Raw genomic sequence first — 24549 nt, 5'->3', positions numbered from 1 at the left:
TTTTATTTATTTCTAGGAGAGAGAGAGAGAGACAGCGTGAGCAGGGGAGGGTCAGAGAGAGAGGGAGTCACAGACTGAAACAGGCTCCAGGCTCTGAGCTGGCAGTCAGCACAGAGTCCGACGTGGGGCTCGAACCCACGAACCGTGAGATCAGGACCTAAGCGAAAGTCGGACGCTTAACCGACTAAGCCATCCAGGCGCCCCGGGAATATACACTTTGAATTGTTACAGATGCAATGTTGTCACAGAGGCATATTGCTCTCCAAAAAGACTGGAACAATTTACACTCCCAGCAATGGTTTCTGGAAGTGCCTATTTCTTCACGGTTTCTTTAACCTCTTTCACTTGTGCCCACCAGAAGGGTGCAAATTGGTATCAGGTAATTTGTATTTCCCTGATTTTTACTAGTTCACATATTTATCAGCTCATTTTATTTCTTCTTTGGGGAACTGCCTGATCACATCCCTTGCCTATTTTTTCATGTACTGAGTTTTCTTCTCACAGATTTGTAGAAACTATTACATTTCTTTCCTCCAGCCTGTTACTTGTCTCAATTTTGTTTATGGTATCTTTTAACCGATGAAGTTTTCATCTGAGAGAATCAATCTTTTCTTCTAAGGTTCCTTTGCAAAAACAAAAAGAAACAAGGCTGCTCTATATCTCATATATTTCTAAATCATTACAAAATTATTTAAAACATTCCCATTTACTTCTAATTTTATAGTTTAGACTTTTTATATTCAGAACCTGAATACATCCAGAACTTATTTTTGTGTATTGTATGAGGTAGGGCTCTAATTGTTCCCCTCAAATGGATAGGCCATTGCCCCCAAACCACTTATGGAAAAGCCATCTCTTCTATACTGAATTGATATATCACCTTTATCAGGTACTAAACTGACATGTTCTAGAGTAGAATTAGGAAAATCCCAATTATCCAGGTCTAATTACAAATTTGGACACAAAACCTAAGAATGTGCAAGAGTAATATAAAGCAAAACCACAGATCTTAATTGCAAAAGCTTGCAAATAAAATAGCATGTACACGTACTGCTTAATAAGTCTATTACTTTACAAGATGTAGCCACCTCTAAATGTTCTATCAAATATTTGTGGGGAGGCCATTAAAAAAATAAGAACTTTTACTGCTAAAAGTAGTAGCTAGTTATAGATATCAAATAGCTAAAGGATAAATTGTTTAATTGGTCACTTTTCCCCAAATATAAAGCTTTCCGTTACCTCTACTGGAGAAGACAGGTCTTCTGTTGTGCACCTGGAAACCTGGACAGGAAATCCAAGGAAGACCGAGCCAGCTGGCTTCTGCCCCTGACCAGCAGGCAGACTGGTCTTTTTCCTACTCCCAGAGTCCAAGCTGCCCAGGCAAAAGCAATCCATTCATATCAGCAGGCAATATGTAAGCATTTCCTACCGAAGGGACTCTAGGCCCTATACGAGATGTGTATGTAAATATTTGGCTTCTCAGGGCAGAGTAGTTTTTAGTATCTAAGATGGAAGCAATAAAATAAATTCGCTTTGACAGATTCTGGTGTTATCGTGAGTCAGTTTCAAGTGCCGAGCACAGCATGCTTGAGATAGTGGTCACACTGTTCTAGGTATCAGGGTCCATGGGCTTGGGCTCTGTTCAGTGCCACTGTCTACTTATTCCTATATCATTATCACACTGTTTTAATTATGACAGCTTTGAAGTATCAATCAACATCTAGTAAGGCAAGTTCCCTTTTTTGTTACTTTTTCATAAGCTTCCTGGCTGTTTTTCTCCATTTACTCTCGCAATGAATTTTGAAATCAGTTTGTTAAAAACCCATAAAACGTTCCTTAGTGTAAGACACCATTTTATCCAGGTGATCCAAGTTAACATGGTCTTAATGGGACAAACCTGCACCATGTGCATTGAGAAGAACACAGTATTACTTCAGGTGTTCCTACCAAAAGTGCATAAGCTGAATGTAAGGGCCATTCCACAATATAACTAGTGTTTACTGTTCAAAATTATCAATGTCCAGGCTGAAGATGTATAAGAACTGAATGCAGCACATGATCTGGTATCTCCTTTTACTAAAAACGATATCACTGGAATAACTGGCAAAATCTGAAAATAAGGTCGGTAAATTAGATGCTAGTGTTAATTTTATCTATTACTTATAATTTTCTATTTTGGGGACAAGTCTGCAAAGAGAATACTTGTTTTTCAGGAAAAGATACTTAAGTACTTAGGGGTAAAGGGGGATGAAGTCTGTAGCTTACCCTAAAAAACGGTTCAAACAATATGCATGTGCATGTGTACACGTGTGTTATACACAGCAGGGGAATGGGCAAGGAGAGGAGAGAGACAAGAGAAGGAATAGGGTAAAGCAAATGTGATCAAATGTTAACATTAGGGGAATCTGGGAGAAAGGTACAGACTTTTTACCATTCTTGTGACTTTTCTGTTGAGTCTGAAATTAGGTCATGAAGGAAGATAATCTCTAGCCATTTATCCTCATCTTTTTTGATAGTCATTGGTAGTTTCATTTTTTTCTTGGTTTTATTTCTAAGTATAATTTTCCATACAATTGTGAATAGATCTTTTATTTTCTAATTTGTTGTTTATAGGAAAGTTATCTTTGCAAGTCTGAGTTTTATCCAGCCAACTGTCTGAACTCTGGTATTAGTTATCATTAATTATCTTGAATTTTACAGTAGACAATCATATACATGTTATTAATGACAACTTTCCACTCTTTCTTTCCAATACATGTACTTTTAACTTTTTTCCTTGTCTTCTATTGTATTGGCTGACACTTCCAGAATAAGGTTGAAGAGTGGAGATGACAGTAAGCATTTTTGTCTTACTTTTACTTTAATGAAGATATTAGCAATGTTTCACAATTATATATGATATTTGCAATTGGTTTAACAATTTTTTAAATGTTTATTTTTGAGACAACATGAGTGCGGGAGGGGCAGAGAGAGGGAGACAGATGATCCAAAGTGGGCTCTGCACTGACAGCAGAGAGGCTGATGCGGGGCTCAAACTCATGAACTGCATGATGATGACCTCAGCTGAAGTTGGATGCATAACCGACTGAGTGAGCCACCAAGGTTCCCCTACAATTAACTGGGTTCTTATAGATAGCCTATCAATAAAATAAATTTTCCTTTGTTCTTGGATGCCTGCAAATAGTTTCCTTGCCAGGAATGGGTATGATTTTTTTAAATAAAATTTTTATTGAAATGTAATATAGAAAATTTCACATAAGAGTAGAGCTTGATGCAGTTTAACAAAATGAACACACTGAGTATCAAATTTTATTAAATGCTTTTTTTATTAAAAATTTTTTTTAATGTTTTATTTATTTCTGAGAGAGACAGAGAGAAGACAGCGTGAGCAGGGGAGGGTCAGAGAGAGAAGATGACACAGAATCTGAAGCAGGCTCCAGGCTCTGAGCTAGCTGTCAGCACAGAGCCCGACGCGGGGCTCAAACCCACGAATCGTTAAATCATGACCTAAGCTGAAGTCGGATGCTTAACCGACTGAGCCACCCAGGTGCCCCTTAAATGCTTTTTTTGATATCAAGAAAAGCTTATTGTTCTCCCATTTTCCTGATTTTATTGAAATAATCAAGCTTTCTTAATTTTGTTTCCTTTTTTCCTAGGAAGATCTACATCCTATAGCCTCTAATAATTTTTAAAACCCATAAGCTTTTGTTTTTCTAACAATATTAAGAATAAACCACATATGGGAAGAAAGTTCCATATTAACAGTGTTTACTTCTGGAGAGGGAAATAAAGTGGAGAATAAAGATGTGAAGCAGGACCTTTGTTTTAATTTAACCTCTTTCACTGTGAAATATAACACATGTACAGAACACATAAAACTATAAATGTGTAGTTTAACAAATGATCATAAAGGCAATATGTAATCATCACCTAGGTCAAACTATCGAATACTGGCAGCGCTGAGACGTCCCCTTACCTGCTTCTTTTGGCCACAACTCCTTCACTTCTAGAGGAAATATATTTCCTAGTTTTTATGGCAATTATTAAACTTGCTTTCTTTTAAAGGCTTTATTATACCTAAGTTTGCATCCCTAAACAATATTGTTTATTTTGGCCTAAATTTGAATTGTATTAAAATTTTTTTTCAATGTTTATTTTTGAGACAGATTATATTTTAAAAAAGACAGCTATTCTAAAAATAAAGTAACAGCAATTCTTTACTTAGAAATAAAAATTTCAAAAGATGCATTTCACAAGAACATTTGCATTGTAGTACTTCTTCCATAAATGCATAGAGAAGTTTTGTACTTAAAATCATAATTGAGCAGAAAAAAAATTGATGTAGCTTTAAAAAGTTAATTTTCTTCCCAAATGGTTTTCCCAATATTTGGTTTAGTATATGCATGTGCGTTTAATTTTTTTTCATGTTTTTATTATTTTTGAGAGAGAGACAGAGACAGAGTATGAGTAGGGGAGGGGCAGAGAGAGAGGGAGCCTAGAATCGGAAGCAGGCTCTAGGCTCTGAGCTGTCAGCACAGAGCCGGATGGGGGACTCTAACTCACAGACCGTGAGATCATGATCTGAGCCAAGGTCAGACACCTAACCCACTGAGCCACCCAGGTGCCCCTGAATTGTATTTTAATAGAATGATACAGTATGTTATTCTTCCTGGGCTCTTTCATTCATAATTATGTTTCTGAGATTCACGCATGTTGTTGGGGTGAAATGGTCGGCTCATCTCCATTGCCAAATAGTATTACTTTGTGTATAAATAGTATACCACAATTTATCCACTCTATGTTGTGTGAATGGAGATTTGGGTTGTTTCAAATTAGTGGTTCTTAATGCTGCTATAAACATTTTTGTATAGGTTTTCAGGTGCACAGAGGTCCATATCTGCAGGCTATAAATCTAGAAATGTAATTTCTGAGTCATGGTATAAATCTTTACTTTTATTAGACACTGCCAAACTTTACAAAGTATTTGGTATTGTCAGTCTTTTTAATTTAGCAATTCATATAGGTTTGTAGACCTATTTTCATTGTGGGTTTTCAAAAACATTTTTATTTATTTCTGAGAGAGAGAGACAGCATGAGCAGGGGAAGGTCAGAGAGAGAGAGGGAGACACATAATCTGAAGCAGGCTTCAGGCTCTGAGCTAGGTGTCAGCACAGAGCCCAATGCAGGGCTCGAACCCACAAACCGTGAGATCATGACCTGAGCCGAAGTCGGATGCTTTACCGACTGAGCCACCCAGGTGCCCCTTTCATTGTGGTTTTAATATGCATTTGTCCCTGGGGCTCCTGGGTGGCTCAGTCGGTTAAGCATCCAACTTCGGCTTAAGTCATGATCTCACAGTCCGTGAGTTCGAGCTCCGCCTCAGACTCTGTGCTGACAGCTTGGAGCCTGGAGCCTGCTTCAGATTCTATTTCTCCCTCTCTCTCTCTCAAAAATAAACACTAAAAAATATGCATTTGTCTCATTACCTTTTTCTGTTTATTGACCAACTGGGTTTTTTCTTTGGGAAATGCCTGCTTAAGCTTTTAATACGTTCCTCTATTGAGATGTCTATTTTCTTCTTACTAATCTGTTCAAGTTTGTTAAACATGCTTGAGATAAGGCACTTTCACCCTCCTACGTACTTCCATATTATTTGAGTTTTAATAAACCCACATTACACCTGTAAATTCTAAAACAAAAAATCAGATAATCTTAAGCCGTTTTACTTTCTCCCTACCCCCAGTTTGTTTAAATCACCTGAAATGTTACAGAATGTTTTATATATATATACTTTTATATATATATATACATATAAAATGTACACATACACATTTATATTATTCTGTATTTTTAGTTACAGAATGTTATATACATAACATATATACACACATACATACACATACTTATACTTCTATATTTTTATAAATCTTTTTAAAATCAAACTAGGTTTCATAGTCCCTTTTTTTGGACACCACTTTGGGTTTTACTGATTTCTTTGCACTGTTGCTTTCTATATCCAAATCTTCCTCTTTCTTGGATTTGTTTTCATTTTACTGGGAGTATCTCTTCAAAGTAATCTTCCAAAAAGGGTATGTATAATAGCAAACTTTTATAAATCTTGTTTATTTTGACCCCCACATAAACATTAGTGAGGCTGGGTACAGAGTTCTGTTCAAAATAATTTTCTCTCAGAACACTGAGTGTACTTCTCTTCAGGCAAGTCATGTTGTAGGTGAGAAATCCAACACCAGTCTTTCTATGTAAACTATTTTCTGTCTTTGGAATCATAAGGAGTTCCCCAATGTACAGATAGAGGCTTTTGTTTGTTTTTGTATTCTTCCTGCTTGTTCCTTGGTGGGCCCTTCATAGTCTTCCTTCACTTTAGGGAAATAGTCTCTATTTCTTTATTTTCTCCCTTCCATGACTCTATGAACTGGATATTGACCGCTTAGATTTGTCCCCACAGTTTAAGTTTCTCTCATGTATTTTCTCTTTTGGTCTTCTTGTAATGGTCTCTAGATTTCCTCTTTTATTTTTGTAAAAATTGGTCTTAAGACTGTATATTATTTAACATTCCAACTGCATTTTTATTTCAGCAATCAAGATTTCAACACAGAGGTGCCTGGGTGGCTCAGTCAGTTAAGTGTCCGACTCTTGATTTCAGCTTAGGTCATGATCTCATGGTTGGTGAGATCGAGCCTCGTGTCAGGCTCTGTGCTGACAGAGAGTGGAACCTGCTTGGGACTCTCTTTCTCCCTCTCCCTCTGCCCCATGCCTACATGTGCTTGCTCTCTTTCTCAAAATAAGTCAATATAAACATTTTTTAAAAAGACTTCAACACAGAACTAATTCTTTAATTATTCCCTTTTCTCACAGCAGTTGATTTTTAATTTATGGACTCAATTCACTCTTGATTCTGAGGAAACCTCCTATGATCAGAGACTCCTAAAGTTCCATTCTGCTTCCTTGTTATCTGTTTCCGCCATGTCAGCTATTTGTTCATCTTAGTCATCCTCTTTCAAGTCTAGTCTTCTGCAAATGTCTGATGGGCCTTGATCACCTATTTATATTAATACGTGAAGGACTACATGGGTTAGTAACTGTTAAGAGACATGGGTTTCCTCAACGGTTGTATTACTCTGTCTCCCAGCTTCCAAATGGGAGGTTTCTTTCACTGTGGGTGTCTGCAGGCAAGTGGTAGAGTGGTGGTACACTGACAGCTTTCCTTTTTGAAAGAAGCTGAGAAAAGGTAAGCAGTTTTGCCTTAGGATTGCCAGAATCAGGCTGTATTTTGATTTTTTATTTTGGTCCTTTAATGTATGTCAATCCTAGACTGAGCTCCCTTCTTTTCCTGCTCCTGTTCTACCCTCCTTGCCCAATCTATTGTGGACGCACATTCCCTAAAGCTCTGCTTTGTGTTCCCACTCTCTCTCCAATCCAAGTCCATGGGGACATAGCCTGCTCAGTCTTCCCCAAAGCAAATCCCCTCACTCCACCTGAAGAATTGTTCTCACAGCGTTATCCTAGGAACTAATGCTGTTGCCAGAGCTCTTTATATGAAGAGACAGAAGAAGGGAAATAACCGTTAGGGAGGAAGTCCCTTGATGTCCTATCTTTCCTAAACCTGTTCCCTACTGCCACGCTTGCAGACGCTAGGCTTAGAGTTTCATGAAAGAGGCCCTATGAAGAATTCTCTGAATTCACCATGCAGCGGGAGCACCTATTTTGAGTTCCATTTTACTATTTTGGTTTCTCAATCAATATAATTCCAACTGCTTTCTATTACCCTGAAATTCCTTAGACTTCCTGGTATAATAAAATAATAATGAAAGCAGCTAACGTTAATTCAACATTGGCTAAATATAAAAACTCCAAGTACTTTGCACACATTCTCTCTCTCGGTCCTCACAATAACTCTAGGAAGTACTATCATCATACTTATTTTACAGATGAGGAAACTGAGGATGGAAAAAAAAAAAGAGTAAGAAACTTGCCCAAAGGCACACAGTTGGTAAATGGTAGAGCCTGGATTCAGACATAGAGATAATTTGGCTTTAAAGCCTTTCTTTTCTACAATCACGATTTATTCTTTTTCTTATGTCTATTTTGTCTTTTGCAATGATATTTAAGAAGTATGGAAAAATAAATGGGTACATTTAGGCCATCATTTTGTAATGGAAACCCATTGTTTTATTACACTAATATTGTTTTCACACCACACTTTTAATTGGTAGAAATATCTTTCAGAGAAAATGCAGGTTCTAGAGAAGGAATCCAGTGACAGAAAACGAGCCCTTTGAAATGTTAAATCAGAACCAACAGAATCAGAATCCTAATGCATAGGATTTCCCAAAATGAAAGACTTAAAAGTGCCAATTTCAAAAGCATAGGTTTTTTTTTTTTATCTAAGAAAATGATAAACAACAGCATTTTTGTGTTCTCAACAACTCTAATTTACTGCCACTTCACCAGAGAGAAATTGAGAGTATACGAAAATTTTAGTTCCATCCTATTCCCTGACAGTAGCCTTCTTAATAATTCAATTCAACTAAAATACATATGATATCCCTACCACATGTACTGCGCTAAGACTGGAGACAGAGAAATGTCAGGCACTGTCCCACTCTCCCTGCCCTTGCAGAGCGTACAGTCTAACAGCAGGCACGGACAGGAACCAATGACTGTAATTCAGTGTGATAAGTGCTATGACACAGGCAGGTACACCGAGGGTGCCATCAGAAAAGAGACAGGCCGGGGCGCCTGGGTGGCTTAGTCAGTTAAGCGTCCGACTTTCGCTTAGGTCATGATCTCGCGGTTCGTGGGTTCGGGCCCCGCGTCGGGCTCTGTGCTGACTGCCAGCTCAGAGCCTGGAGCCTGTTTCAGTCTGTGACTCCCTCTCTCTCTGACCCTCCCCTGTTCACGCTGTCTCTCTCTCTCCTAGAAATAAATAAAAACATTTAAAAAAAAAAAAAGAAAAAAAAGAAAAGAGACAGGCCTTCCAAGGAACTTTCCCTGGAAATAACTCTTAAACTGAGGGTTCAAGGATACATTATTATTGATTTGGGGAGATTAAACTGAGTGTATCATCTTCTCTTCAAATATGCCCCACTCTCCACCTATTTAACATGTGTAAAGAGCACAACGGTCCACACAGAAAGCTCCTCCCCTTCAATATTAGTTGAATCAAGTCTCATCCAATTCTACTTGTTTATATTTCAAATCAACTCCCTACTCTCTACTCCTATTACAACTACCTTCACTGCAGTCTCCAACACTTTTCACCCCGATTACCGGAATAACCATCTTCACTGGTTAAAAAAACAAAATGATTCTGAAAACTTCCCTTGGGTTGTACCCACTTGACCTGGGCCTTCTCCAGCTTCTTCTCTCCTTACTCCTTCCCTCTACGCTGAACCCCCTATGGTTCTCTGAGAGACTATGCTCCGTGTTGCCTAACTGCCTTTCCTTAAGGTACATGGTTCCCATGATTTGAGATGTTCTCCTTTGCTAATACCTACTCAGCATTTAAGTACATCTCTTCTGAAAAGTCATCGTGATGGCCACTCCTGTCTCTATCCATGCTCCCCACAAGCTGAGTCAGGAACCTCTTCCATGTAATCCCATACCATGCTACCTCATCAGGACACTTATCACAAAGAATTACACTCAAATTATTTTTTGTAATTGTTTATCTGATTCTCTACTATTTAGATACTGAGCTGGTACACTGCCTGGTACACAGGAGGCAATCAAGAAATATTAAAAGAATGAAAGAATGAACGAACGAACGGAGAGAGTTAAGTCTGTGAAAGCTGATGAGAGAACCAAAGGAGATAATGGAGAGAAGGACAGAACGCTGGAGCAATGCCCACCTGTAGTGGGTAGGAAGAAAGAAGCCAGTGAAGGAAACAGAATGAACAATCAAAGAGAAGAAGAAAACACTAGGATTGTACAGTAAAGTAACCCAAAAGAAGAGAAAGATTTAAGAAGGTGCAGGTGGTCAACGCATCAAACACTACAAACAGGTCAAAGAAAGTGAGAACTAAGACAAGACCACTGGTTTAGAGGCAGTCACTGGTGACTGATGATGGTGATGCTGGCTTCACTCCCACCTCCCTCTCAGCACAGGCGGAGGCCATTTTCCTCAGCCATTGTTGGAGCCAATTTAGGGCTTACAAAATAACCAAAGGTATGTGACTTACCTGTACTAATCTCTTTTTTCCATGACTGAAGAATTGAAAAACAGAATATTCAAAAGAAAAGAAAATCTCACCATCCAGGCATAACGTTATTTCACTGTTTCCCTTGTTGTTTCTGTTTATATTTGTACAAAATTGATATTAAATTCTATATCCTAATTAAACAATTTCTTAATTGTATTTAAATTTAGTCAGCCCAAGTTAGCTTTCTCATTGTAAATTGATAATTAGCATTTTAATTTATAAACAGAAGAAAGAAAAAAACGTTACAGAATTAGATGTGCCATTTGCTTGGCCACATATGCTAAGTGGTTTGTTTTGTCCTATAGTATTAAGATTATCTCAGTCTGTATCAATAAAATCATTATTTATTCTAAAAGGTAGCATACCACCCTAAGTATCTTATCTTGACCATTAAGTCTAGATTTTATTCTTTCCATGCTGTGGAATGTGGCTGCTAAAAATAGGTTAGGTACTAGATATAGACACATCTACAGCAGCTGCAGGATTTTTTTTTTTTTTTTTGGTAATAATCTTTTGACAAAATTAGACATACTGGCTTATAATAATTTAATAAAGTCTAAATCACCACATTAAGTATGCCTGTCTGACAATTTGTTATATCTAGACAAATAGTGTGAACGAGTGTTCAATCCTCTTCTGAGATTCTTTTTCAGTATGGAGTACGTTTTGGTAGAAAAAATAAGAAATAGAAGGAATGCAACATTGCTAAAAGTAAGAATTATTAGGTCAAAGGATGTCAACATTTTTAAGGCTTTTTATATCATATTGCCAAACTGAATCCAGACAGGCTGTGTTAAATTTACACTTCCCTCAAAATATGAGTTTCGTGTCCCCCTACTTTTGCCAGCGCTCGGTATTCTTATTTACAGTCATTAGCCAACCTCATGTATGAAAATGAGATCTTATTATTTTAATTATCGTATTTATGTAATAATAGTGAAAATAAATATTTGTTCATATTTACTGATCCTTCCTTTTTATGAATTGATTATTCATGTCTTTTAACCTATTTTTCTAGTGGGCATATGCTTTTAAACTATTGATTTATAAGAGCTCTTTATATATTCATGGTAGTAATAATTTCTTATAAATATTTCCCCCTTTTAATTTATCTTGTTATTTATGGTTTTTGACATAGAGGTTTGTAATTTTTATACAGTTACCTAAGTTAATCTTTATTTATTCCTCAGATGATATTTAGAAAATTCTTTCCCACGCCCATATTTTATATATTAGTCAAAGTTCTTTCTCATATGGCTACAGTGGAATAATACTGACCTCAGTTAGATGATTTATCTCTACAATCTAATACACATTAAGTGTTTCTAACTCCCTAAAACTCACAATTCTAACAGTGGTCAATATGAAACACAGGTTTAAAATTAAATTCTAGACTTTTCTTACTCCAATTTTAGCTGTTTAGACAATTTTTAAAAACCAAAGTTTTGACTTTAGAAAATTCAAAGTTCCCTTTAACCCATATGAAGCACAGAGCTCTTGCTAGTTATCACCCACCTCTCAAAAACCTGTTAGGGATCCTTATGATGGGACAGGACTGAATGAAGCGCCTCCTAACTGGGTCCCATCGTATTTTCTTCTTACCTGTTACCACAATTATCAGCAATAAGTCAGACACATACAACACATGGCAAATAATACATAGTTACTGTAGTTATAAAGACAGAAAAACAGGAAACAAAACAATACTTGAATACAGAAAGAAGTGATGTAAAGTAGCATTTAACCCTGTTTTGGAAGTCAAAACAAAATTAAATTAATATATAAGCAGTGATGAAGGTATTCAACTCATCCCCAAAGAATACAAACAATATGTGCACCATTTTTCAGAATTCTGGTTCAACAGAACATGCATTCAATAATCACCAATGCCATCTTGTGGCAAAAATTCACCAGTAGCTTTACAAACAAATTAGAAATGATGACATTTAAAAAAATCAGTGAATGTCAAAAAAGGAGCACTGGCTAAAATTAATTCGGCATAATGTAGGCTCCTGTTCTCTTCCACGTTTGGTATTCTTTTATCAGCTATATGGTTAAGAGGATAAAGCAATGGGCACCATTCTTTGAATATGAAATAAGCAGATCTTGCTATAATTAAAATGTTATGGTGACAACCAAATAAAGCAAACATTTAATATCTTGGCACTTCCACTGGGAGAGAGGAAAAAGCAAATTCATCTGCCTTCCAAGGAAGCAAATCAGCTCCATATTAACCCCCAATTAAAACTTGTTTTCTTAGAATATAGTAGAGAAATACAAAGCATTACTGAACTGTTAAAAGGATTAATTTTCTCTTCCCAAAGGTTTGATAGCTCCCAAAGATAGCTTTTAATGGCAATACAAAAAATTAACATTTGTATAGACTTTAAAGTTTACCTCACTTGATCCTCACAACAATCCTGTATGGTTTCAACAGTTATTTCATTAAGCATCTGCTGTGCCCTGAGCCCTAGGCTAGGCTCTAGGGTAGTGCAAGAAGGATTTGTCTCCTGCCCTCAACAGCTCTTGGTCTTAATGAGGAAGGCAGATGTCTAAACAAGTAATTACATTACAGTGAAGTAACTGCCATGACAGTGGCCATAAAAACACTCTGAGGAAGATATTATCATCTTAATTTTACAAGCCAGGTAGCCAAAGAAAAATTAAGTGACTTAATGCCTGACCCAGGATCCAAGCTCAGCCTGACTTTAAAACCTGCCTTCTTTCCACTACACCACACTTTCCTGTCTCAAATTCTTTAGAAAGCATATAGGTTTTGTGTTTGGCAATTGAAAATATATTTAGATGTTCATCAGCAAGGTCTGGTTTGTTTAATGTAGTACTGGTACATAGAGATACACAAATCCTATGTAATGAAATGGCATTATTGGTGCATGCCTATACACTGTGGAGAAAACCGACTCCTGGGCAAGGGGAAGAATTATTTGTTTTGCAGAAGCATTTAATCGTCTAAGTTTTAAATCAGCAATGCCCAAATGTTGGTTTACAGACCACTGCTAGGCTAAGGTGAAGATTCACAAATCCGAAACAAAATGAGAAAAAAGTGGCCAAGGCAGTGATTTATTTTAAAAAAGGAAAATGTCTATTTAAAGGCCTGTCCTTTTTTTCAGAGATTAGAAATTTTTTTATTAAATATGCTTCATTTTATGAGATGAAGATTACAGGAAATGGTTAGTTGTTTTGGTTTAATCTTTCTTAGAAAAATAGAAAGTTTACAAGCCTATGTGTATTCCAAAATATATATATATATATATATATATATATTTTTTTTTTCAATTACAAATTTGTGAAATCCAAAAATCTGGAGAATCACAGTTTAAATCAATACAGTTTTTGTTGACGACTCATAAGTCCAACATTATAAACCACTGTCAAAGGATACATAAGATGTATCAGAAACTTCCCTGGCCCTCAAGAAGCTTAATTCTAATTAGGGAGACAAGACAGACACATAAAACAATTAGATAGCAATACAAGACAGAATATAACAAGTGATTAGCTTCAAATTTGACATTTTTATGTATCAAAAGTGTTAAAATGTACATACCCTTTGACCCAGTTATTCCACTTCTAGGAATTTATTCCTAAAGAAACAATCACAGATGCATGGAAAGATGTATGGACAAAGATACTCACTATGATATTATTCATAATGGTAAAAAATTAGAAACACTTTCAATGTCCAATGACAGGGGGATGGCTAAGTATGCTAAATAAACATACTTAAATATGTTCATATTTCACACAGCACTAAAAAGTATATACAAGAATATTTACTAACATGGGAAAACATTCACAATATACTGCAAACGAAACTGCAAGTACAAAATAGTACTAGAGTATGATACCATATTAGTAAAGAAAAAAGTGCTTGTATAGATTCACAAAAAATACATGAAGGATATACATCAAGTTTTAATTGTGGTTATCTTTGGGTGGTTATTATAAGTGATTTTTTGATTTTTCTCCTTAATGCTGGTCTTTATTTTCCAAGCTTTCCCATTGAGTAGGCATTACTTTTGGACTGGAAGAAAAATAATACCATATTACTTTAAATTTTTTAAGCTATGTTAAAAAAATACTGTAAAGAAACATACCAAAGTGTTAACAGTGGCTATGATTAGGGTTGAGAGTTATCACCTCTTTTGTATTATCCAAATTTCTATGACATATTTTATTATGGAAAAATATAAACAAATTTAAAAGAACACTGAGGGAATAACACTGAAAATTACTGAACCAAAATTATAATAAAAAAAATCCTTTTGATGCTTTCTCAGAGCTCTGTCAAACATCTTTGGCCTGTTTCTCGCTCAGCCACCAACATTAAATTTGTCAAAGGTATAAGTTAATGTTGAGGTTATTCACACAACATAGGCACTGACTTCCAAACTCATGTTTTCTTCCTTCACCCAAATATCAGGAAAAGAGAGAAACCAGCAACATGGCAAATACATGTCTTTCCAATTACATATAGATAGGTTCCTGGTCTGAAGTTTTGTTCATTAAAGCTTTAATATGTATAAATTCAAACTGCCAATCTTCATTTGTGATTGCTTCTACTCTTCAAAACAAAAACAAAAAGGATAATTTATTCAATGATTTCATCAATATTTTAAGTTTTTTGATTTTTATTATTTTTTTAAAGTAATCTCTTCACCCAACATGGAGCTCAAACTCACAACCCTGAGATCAAGAATCACATGCTCTACTGACTGAGCTAGCCAAGCACCCTTATCTTTTGCGTTAAAATTTTTTTTATTAAATTTATTTCATTATAAATATGACATAGTCCTTGACTGAAATACGCTATTAGGCCAAGCATATTCTCCTTTCTGCAAAGCCCAGCTAATAACACAAAGCCATTTTTTTAAATCCATAATCAAAAGACAGCAAGAAATGTCTTCAGTGGACTAATACCATAAGGAATCACTGAAATATGAAAAACACAGTCCTATACACCCAGAGTAGAGGGCTATTGCAAGTGGTCAGAGCAGACCTCACAGTAAACTAAGCCCAGAGACGGAAAACAGCAGGAAGCATGGACACAACTTACAGAATTTACAGGTTGGGGGGTAGCGCAGAAGTTACAAGGCAGATCAGCCTCTCCTACTCATTCACCTCTCTGGGTCAAGCATTATAGAACAGAGGTATTTGCTCCAGATGGAAACAGTGACATCAAATAAAAGAGGTATCCCTCCCCAGGTAGGATCAATGAATATAAACACTAGATCATAGAGACAGGAGAGAGCCCTGGGTGGATACTAACTCCCAGGCAGAAGAGGGGACACTCACACTAAAGAAGACTGGCAATGACACACTTCATCCTATTGAACATTTCATCTCGACCCACAATCATTAAAGACCTGCTGCAATAACAGATATAATATCCACACGAAAGCTAACTAGGATTCTCAAATAAAAATGAATAAGCATAAAACCAAGACTTAGACATGAAAAAGAGGCATGAATGTGACAAACAGAGGAACTCAGACTAAAGAGAGTTATTAACAAGTTAAACAGAGTAAGACCTTACATCAAATGTAATTAATAGCCTCAGAGATATGCAAGGTAGTAATACATTTTAAAAAATCAGTTGGAACCCTCAGAAATTAAATTTTGATCACCAAACTAAAAAACCTAAGAACTGAAAAATACAATTAAAGAGCCAACTAAATTAGTACAATAAAAGATGGGGCCAAGAAATTTGCCAGAATATAGTATAGAAGGAAAAAGAAGTAGAAAGTATTTTCAAAAGTTAAGATATAAAAGAGAACTGTGCAATCGCTACCAAAATTCCAACTGTCTTTTTTTCAGAAATGGACAAGCTGATTGTAAACTTCATATGGAAACGTAAGGAACCCAGAGAACAAAAGCAATCTTGAAAAAGAACTAAATTAGATGACTCACACTTCTTGACTTCAAAACATACTACAAAGATACAATATTCAAAACAATTTAGTACTAGCATAAGGATGGACATAGAGATCAATGGAATAGAACTTAAAGTCCACAAGTAAACCCATCTATGGGCACCTGACTGTTGACAAAGGTGACAAGACCTCTCAATGGGGAAGAATAGTCTTTTCGATGGTCCAGAATTCTATTTGTACTCAAACTCTCAATTGTGAGAGTGAAATTAAGACATTTTTAATGTACAAGGAAACAAAAATTTTGCTTCTCTCAGATTTCTGGTAAAAGAATTACTCAAAGATAGATACTTGGCTCAGTTGGTTAAGTGTCTGACTCTTAATTTCGGTTCAGGTCATGATCTCACCTTCCAGGAGATCGAGTCAGTGCGCAGTACAAAGCCTGCAGAATTCTCTCTCTCTCAAAATAAATAAATAAACTTAAAAAAAAAAAAGGTATATACTTGGAGTTAAAAAAAATTAAACCAAAAACAACAAACAAGGTACAAGAAAAGAGTAAGGAGAGAAACCAGTAAGATCTTAAAGTGCTGACTGGGAAAAGAGCAAAACACAAAAGTTTACTAACATTCAAAACTCCAATCTCAGATGATACTGACAGGAATCACTGTGAGAGTAAGAAGGGGATTGAGAGAAGGGAATGCAGAAGAATGAAGTCTTTGCCTTGCTTAGAAGAAAGATACAGAAAGTGATTAATACAGATATTGATAGAAAAATACAAATTTAGGTATTGTGCAAAAAATTTAGGAGTACTAGCTGGCTTCACTCCAAACATTTAAGGAAGATATATAATACCTATCTTACACAAATGCTTTCAGAAAATAGAAAAACTCACTTATGAGACTAGTAGACTAGTAGAACCTTGATATCAAAATCTGATAAAAACATTAAAAATAATTACAGGTCAAAATCCCTTATCAACAGGCACAAAAATTCCAAACCAAACATGACCAAATAAAATCAAAGTTTTATAAAAGGATAATACATCATGATCAAGTGAAATTTATTCCAAGAATGTAAAGCTGATTTAACATTTAAAAATCAGTATAATTCACCATATTAACAGAATAAGGAGAAACACCATATGATCATCTCAATCTACGCAGAAAAAGCATTTGGATAAATTTCAATGCCAAACTGTGAAAAAAAGAAACTTATGCTCACACAAAAACCTGTACACAACTGTTCATACTTCATCAATAATAGCCAAAACCTGGAAACAACCTTCCAATGCATGAGTGGTTTAACTGTGGTACATTCATCCATACCGTGGCATAATGCTCAATATTAATGAACTATTGATATGTGTAACAACTTAGATGGCTCCCAAAGGAATTGTGCTGAATAAAAAAAGTCAATGCCAAAAGGTCATATACTGTAGGTTTCCATTTATATAACGTTCTTAAAGTGACAAAATTAGAGATGGGGAACAGATTAGTGGTTGCCAGGGGTTTACCAGGGGAGATGGCTGTGACCATAAAAGGATAACAAGAGGGGCACCTGGGTGGCTTAGTCGGTTAAGCCTCCGACTTTCGCTTAGGTCATGATCTCGCGGTTCGTGGGTTCGAGCCCCGCGTCGGGCTCTGTGCTGACTGCCAGCTCAGAGCCTGGAGCCTGTTTCGGTCTGTGACTTCCTCTCTCTCTGACCCTCCCCTGCTCACGCTGTCTCTCTCTCTCTCTCCTAGAAATAAATAAAACATTAAAAAAAAAAATTTCCTTTAAAAAAAAAAAATAAAAGGATAACAAGAGGGGTCACTGTGATAGATCTGATCTCTATCTTGACTAGGTGGTCACACAAATCTACACATGTGATAAAATTACCTGGAACTCAATACAAACACACACTCAAATGAACGCATGAAAAACTAATGAAATCAAAGTGAGATCAGCAAGCAGTATCAACATTGACTTCCTGGTTGTATTATTACACAATAGTAATAAGATGTTATCATTTGGGGAAACTAAAAGAATAAAGAACTATTCTTTCTTATAGTTGCATGTGAATCTACAATATCTCAAAGGAAAAAGTATTAAAAAAGTGAAAAAAATTGATTATGTTGATATGGAGCAGACTGCATTCAAAATGCTATATCTGAAACAATTATAAATCTTTTAATAAACAGAACTATTTAACATGATCTAAGAATTCTGATTTAGGTGGCTATGCCACATGGCCTGATCCTATTGCTTTATACAATTCAGTGTCTATAAAGAATTTCAAAAGAGAAGCAAATTAATACCATATTCAGAATCACTACAGAGTTGTGTAGGTTGCACGCTGCACAAGAGGTCCAGACCAAGTGGCTAAATGAGGCTAAAATCCAGCCTGCACTCTACTCCCTAGTGGACCCACAGGACTATGTCTACCTGGAAAAGGCATTTTTACTTTTATTAATTTTTTTAGTTTTAATGATACTATATTTTGAGAGACAGAGAGAGAAAGTACATGGGGGGGGAAGGGGCAAATGGAGAGGGAGAGAGAGGGAAAGGGAGGGAGAGAATTCTAAGCAGGCTCCAAGCTCAGCCTGGAGGCTGACAAGGGGCTCAATCCCATGACCCTGGGATCATGACATGAGCCAAAATCAAGAGTCCCATGTTTAACCAACTAAGCCACCCAGGTGCCCCTATTTTTTTAAGTATACACTCAACGTAGGACCCGAGCTCACAACCCCAAGATCAAGACTCACATGCTCCACTGACTAAGCCAGCCAGGCACCCTGGGAAGAGGCTTTTTTTTTTATGTGAAAGAGCCATTTTTAAGTAATTTGCATGACAGCACACTTTGGAATAGCAGTGACCCACTTTTTAAGTAAATGACTTTCTTTTACACTTAGAATTAACATCTATTCACTATCTACTCTATTCCTAGCAGTTAAACACACTCATTTTTAAGTTTCTGCCTTTTGCCTTTCAAAGCAGGAAGATCTGAACCCATATCTTAATTCTGTTGTGTTGGCTGAATACAGGGTATTCTTTCAGAGGCTTTGGTTCTGTCTCAAATCCTTTTTGAAACAAAGAGGTATGTAAATCAATACAAAGTAAAACATAAATTGGAGTGTTATACTGTGTTATGGCTTAGTTAGTCATGGCAGCATCTTATATATGTGTGCGTATGTGTGTGTGTATAAAAACAACTGAATTCTCTTTAATAACAATACTGTTGCAAGAACTCGTTTAATCCTCACCACATCTGTATGAGACAGATGCTATTATGATTCTCAACTTACAGAGGAGGAAACCAAGACAAAGAGAAATTAAGTAATTTTCCCAAGGTCACTTAGCCAAGCAAATGAAAATCTGGGATTCAGACCCATGCAGTTTAGATCCAAATCACTCTTAACAACTCTGTAATAATGCTCTTAGTCACAATTCAATTCAGCACCTAAGAAATGTGTCTAATGGAGGCATTTGCTAAATACTTGTTGAACGAAAGAATGAAGAAACGAACAGTAAGGCAAGGATTCTCAACTAAAGGTACATTCTCCCAACCCCTCCAAAGTAGTTGCTCTCCTCTCCCAAGACTCTGGTGTTACCCCCATTATACAATCATATTACCACCCTATTAAAATAAAAGCCACAGTAAGTCACTGTAGTGGATGAAATAACTGTAGTATTTCCTATCCCGTAGGCTTTTAGGAAACTATGAAACATGCACTCTGGTTCTTTTTCAAGGGCCTTCAAGCTAGGGGTGAGCAGCTATTAACTACTTACTGGCATCTACGGTACTTCCCTAATACATACACAGGAAATGTATCCTTAGGGAGGCAAAAGCAGCTATATGCCCCCCAGATATAGGTATGTTATATCATCTGTCTTCAACTACATCATTTACTTATTTATCTACTTATATAAAAAAAATTCTATTTTCAAATATATCTCTGTATTTTTGACACTAAGAGGAATAAACAGTAAATGAATGAAAATTGCTGGTTCCTGCCTTCTCTTGCTCATCACTGCTGTTCATTAAAACATATTCATTTCCCCTGCTGTGCTTCATTTTTCTGTCTTCTTTTACGTTAGTCTCTTGTCTCTTGACTCTACTCCTCTGACATTTGTTGCAAAAAGTAGGCCTATCATACACAGACTTCTATAAGATGAAGTAATCACAGCACACTAAAAGACATCTTCAAATCTTAAGCTGCTCTTTGTCATTCAGTTTATATTATTAGTTATTCAAGTATTACTTTACTGAAGAAAAGAAAAAAGCCTCATTGGTTGAGTTTTGTCTTTGGGAAAGGGAGGTAGACATAGGAGGTGTACTAGGCTCAAACTGTTCTAAAAGGTAGATGGGATATTTGAAACCAGTGCTCATAAATGAATTATAAGCCATACTGTCCTTCCTTTGGAATAATAAAAATAAAACAGACTAAAACCTTTCCAGATTAAAAATTAATAAAAAAGTACAATTCCTAAACCTGTGTTAGATTAAAATATTAAGTCTAATAAAAAAAATCTTGGGAACACTCTTGATTTAAAATAGCACTACCACATTCTTAATGTTTATGAATGGATGCCAGGGTTTTCAAATAAATTTTTAAATAAAAACCTTACTCTTTTGGATCAGCTTAATCTTTTGATAGCATTAACTATAAATACGCCATAAACTATATATAAACTGGACGGTCTCTAAAGCTCTAAAAATTCTACAATTCTCAGTGGAATCAGAAATGCTCTAAGCATCTCAGAAATTACCTAGTGCAATAGTTCCTGAGATGCTGGACTAGCTGGCTCGCTGCCAACTTATTAAAAATAATAAAAATAAAAACAAAAACAAAAAGCAGATTACCAGGTCCATCCCAGTAGGTCTGGCATATGAATTTTGGTGGGGAATCAGGGTCTATTGAGACTAATAAAAATTATTGGCTCTCTTCCCAGAAAAATGTATATATATATATATCCATATATATATGGATATATATATATATACACACACTCACAATTTCACATGTGATATAACCTCTACAGACCCACCCCCTGAAGACAGACTCATGAACTGATGACCCCCAGGTTAAAAAGTAAAAAATAATTCAGACCCAGAATGTTAAAAATGTTTTCCGAAGGGTGGTTAAATGGAAGGAGGAAAAGATTTATTCTATATTTATTCTATATTTATTTATATATATATTTATTCTATATTCTATAAGAAGACACAACTGGGAGAAAGTCATAGAATTTGCAGCTGAATTTAAGGCAAGTCTTTGTATTAGAGCCAACACATAATTTGACAGCTTTCTCCACAATTTAACAGGTATTCCATTAATCTAAGCAGTCAAGTAGAGATTAGGGGGGGTGCCTGGGTGGCTCAGTCGGTTAAGTGGCCGACTTCAGCTCAGGTCATGATTTCATGGTTCACGAGTTCAAGCCCCGGGTTGGGCTCTGTGCTGACAGCTCAGAGCATGGAGCCTGCTTCGGATCCTGTGTCTCCCTCTCTCTCTCTGCCCCTCCCCTGCTCATGCTCTGTCTGTCTCGCAAAAATAAATAAATGTTCAAAAAAAATTTTTTTTTAAGTAGAGATTTAGGGAACCTGGCTGGCTGAGTCAGTAGACCATGTAACTCTTGATCTTGGGGTCATGAGTTCAAGCCCCACATTGTACATAGAGCTTATATTAAAAAAAAAAAAAAAAACACACACCATTAAAATAGAGATTTTTATGGGGTGTCTGGGTGGCTCAGTCGGTTAAGTGCCTGACTTTGGCTCAGGTCATTATCTCACGGTTGGTGGGTTCGAGCCCCGCGTCAGGCTCTGTGCTGACAGCCAGCTCAGAGCCTGGAGCCTGTTTCAGATTCTGTGTCTCCCTCTCTCTCTGACCCTCCCCTGCTCATGCTGTCTCTCTCTCTCAGAAATAAATAAAAAACATTTTAAAAAATTAAAAAAAATAGAGATTTTATAAAAAGATTAGAATTATTGTGGAAAGGATTTTCATATTGTGTAGAAGTTAGGGCAAGATAATTAATTTCTAAGGTCTTTTTTAATTTTAACATTTTATGGTTCTTAAGGGTTTTAGAAGACAGGAAAAAGATAAAATGTTAATTTTAAAACATTTTTTTACTGCTTATATTTTCTGTGTTTAAGATTTTAAAAAATAAACGAAACTGCCTGCATTTGTATTCTGTGAGTATCTGTGTTCATGTGGCCATCCTGAAATGTAAACCATAGCCAGTCGGCTTTTCTTCTTTTCCCTTTCCTTCCTTCCTTCCTTCCTTCCTTCCTTCCCTTCCTTCCTTCCTTCCCTCTCTCTTCTTTCTTTCTTTTCTTCTTCCTTTCTTTCTTTCTAGAAATCGAGAGAGAGAGCAAACATGTGCAAGCAAGGGCAGAGGGAGGGAGGAAGACAGAGAGAGAGAATAATCCCTAGCAGGTTCCACATTCGGCTCAAAGCCCAATGTGGGGCTCAGTCCCACAACTCTAGGATCATGATCCAAAACCAAGAGTTGGACACTCAACCAAGTGAGCCACCTGGGTGCCCCAAGAGTCTGATTTTCTTAATTTAATATTATCTCCTTTTTTATCTCCTGCAAAACTTGGTTTAAAAAAAAAAAAAAAAAGGAGGGGCACCTGGGTGGCTCAGTCAGGTAAGCATCTGACTCTTGGTTTTGGCTCAGGTCATGATTTCTGGGTTCTGGGAGTTCGAGGCCTGTGTCAGGCTCTGCACTGGCAGCACGGAGCCTGGTTGGGATTCCTTCTCTCTCCCTCTCTCTCTACCCTTCCCCCACTCACATTGTCTCTGTCTCTCTAAAAATAATAAAAATAAGTTAAAAAACAGTTTAAAAAATGAGTATGGTGTATATCCTACTACCCTAGAAAATAACTTAATCAGTTTACTAACAACTACATATGTGAATCCTAATATACTGAAATGAAAATGTATAGTAATAACCTACTCAGGAGTCAAAATAGATGATTTGGTCTTTTCTTGTTTCTGGATTTCCTGCACTTTGATAAGTATCTAGAGAATAATCTTTCTCCCCAAAAACATTCTTGAAGGAGAGAGAGAAAGACTAAGTACTGGGTGAGTGTAGGTATAAGAAACTAAGTATGAAAAACAGATCTTTCAATCAATACATTTTGACAGTGCTTGGTGAACTAAAATGTTGCAACCTCCCTCCTTTAGGAAGCACCAAAGATGCTTGGCTCTTCAGAGACACAGAACCCTCCATATTTCTGCAAGTAAAACTGAGGAACAAAGCAGAATGAAATTCGCAAATCTAATAGTTAAATGACTGTATCCAGAAATGTCGGTTACTGCTTTGCTACTCATTCTGTTCCTTGATTAAAATGAGAAAAGTAGGGTGCCTGAGTGGCTCAGTTGGTTAAGCATTTGACTTCGGCTCAGGTTATGATCTCATGGTCCATGGGTTCAAGCCCCATGTCGGTCTCTGTGGTGACAGCTCAGAGCCTGGAACCTGCTTCAGATTCTGTGTCTCCCTCTCTCTCTGCTCCTCCCTCATTCATGCTCTGTCTCTCTCAAAAATAATAAATAAAAGTTAAAAAAATTTTTTTTCAAATAAGAAAAGTAATCAATTTTGAAATGAAGACATAATTATTTTTGTTGTTGTTTATTTATTTCTGAGAGAGAGAGAGCGAGCCAGCAGGGGAGAGCAGAGAGAGAGACAGAGGATCTAAAGCAGGCTCGGTGCTGATGGCAGACACCCTGCTGAAGGCTTGAACTCACACACTGTGACCGGAGCCAAAGTTGAACACTTAACTGACCGAGCCACCCAGGTGCCCTAAGACACAGCGGTTCTTTATGAATTCATTTTTCCATCTCTCAAGTCACCATTTTCTGTTGACAAATGCAATGTCTTCAAAGAAAATATCTAGACTTGACCAAAGATAACAAAAGCTTGTGTTGGACCAAACCTGGCAAAAAGCAACAAAATAGTCACCAAATAACAAGATTTTAATGTTTACTATCTTATTCAAAACTGTTTTTAAAAGTTCAATATTTAAAATCAAGCTATTTTGAAAAATTGGTGACAATCCTGTCATGTAACAAGCAGAAAGCCAATAAGAACAACCTAAATGCAAAACTAAAATATAATAGATATGAATACCGCCAAAGTAGACATGACATCTAGGAAGATACCTGCATGAAGGATTATATTAAAAAAGACAGCTATTCTAAAAATAAAATAACAGCAATCTTTACTTAGAAATAAAAATTTCAAAAGATACATTTCACAAGAACATTTGCATTGTAGTACTTTTTCCATAAATGCATAGAGAAGTTTTGTACTTAAAATCATAAATGAGCAGGAAAAAAAAAATTGATGTAGCTTTAAAAAGTTAATTTTCTTCCCAAATGGTTTTCTCAATGTGTGGTTTAGTATATGCATGTACATTTAAATTTTTTTTAAATGTTTTTATTTATTTTTGAGAG

General features: G+C 36.3%; 1 protein-coding gene across 2 annotated transcripts in view; it reads right to left on the bottom strand.

Moving 5' to 3' along the window:
* KLHDC10 (kelch domain containing 10) overlaps positions 1-24549 on the bottom strand; it is a 75312-nt gene that overhangs the window by 19861 nt on the left and 30902 nt on the right. For both annotated transcript variants that reach the window (XM_039243482.1, XM_039243474.1), the window contains exon 2: positions 11739-11825. In XM_039243482.1, the coding sequence (XP_039099413.1) occupies positions 11739-11825 (87 nt within the window). The remainder of the gene's footprint in view (positions 1-11738; positions 11826-24549) is intronic.

This window comes from Hyaena hyaena, unplaced genomic scaffold (genome assembly GCF_003009895.1).
Source record: "Hyaena hyaena isolate Hyena2069 unplaced genomic scaffold, ASM300989v1 scaffold_8, whole genome shotgun sequence".
In the NCBI taxonomy this organism is placed as follows: domain Eukaryota; kingdom Metazoa; phylum Chordata; class Mammalia; order Carnivora; family Hyaenidae; genus Hyaena; species Hyaena hyaena.
This window is presented reverse-complemented; position numbering and strand designations above follow the sequence as displayed.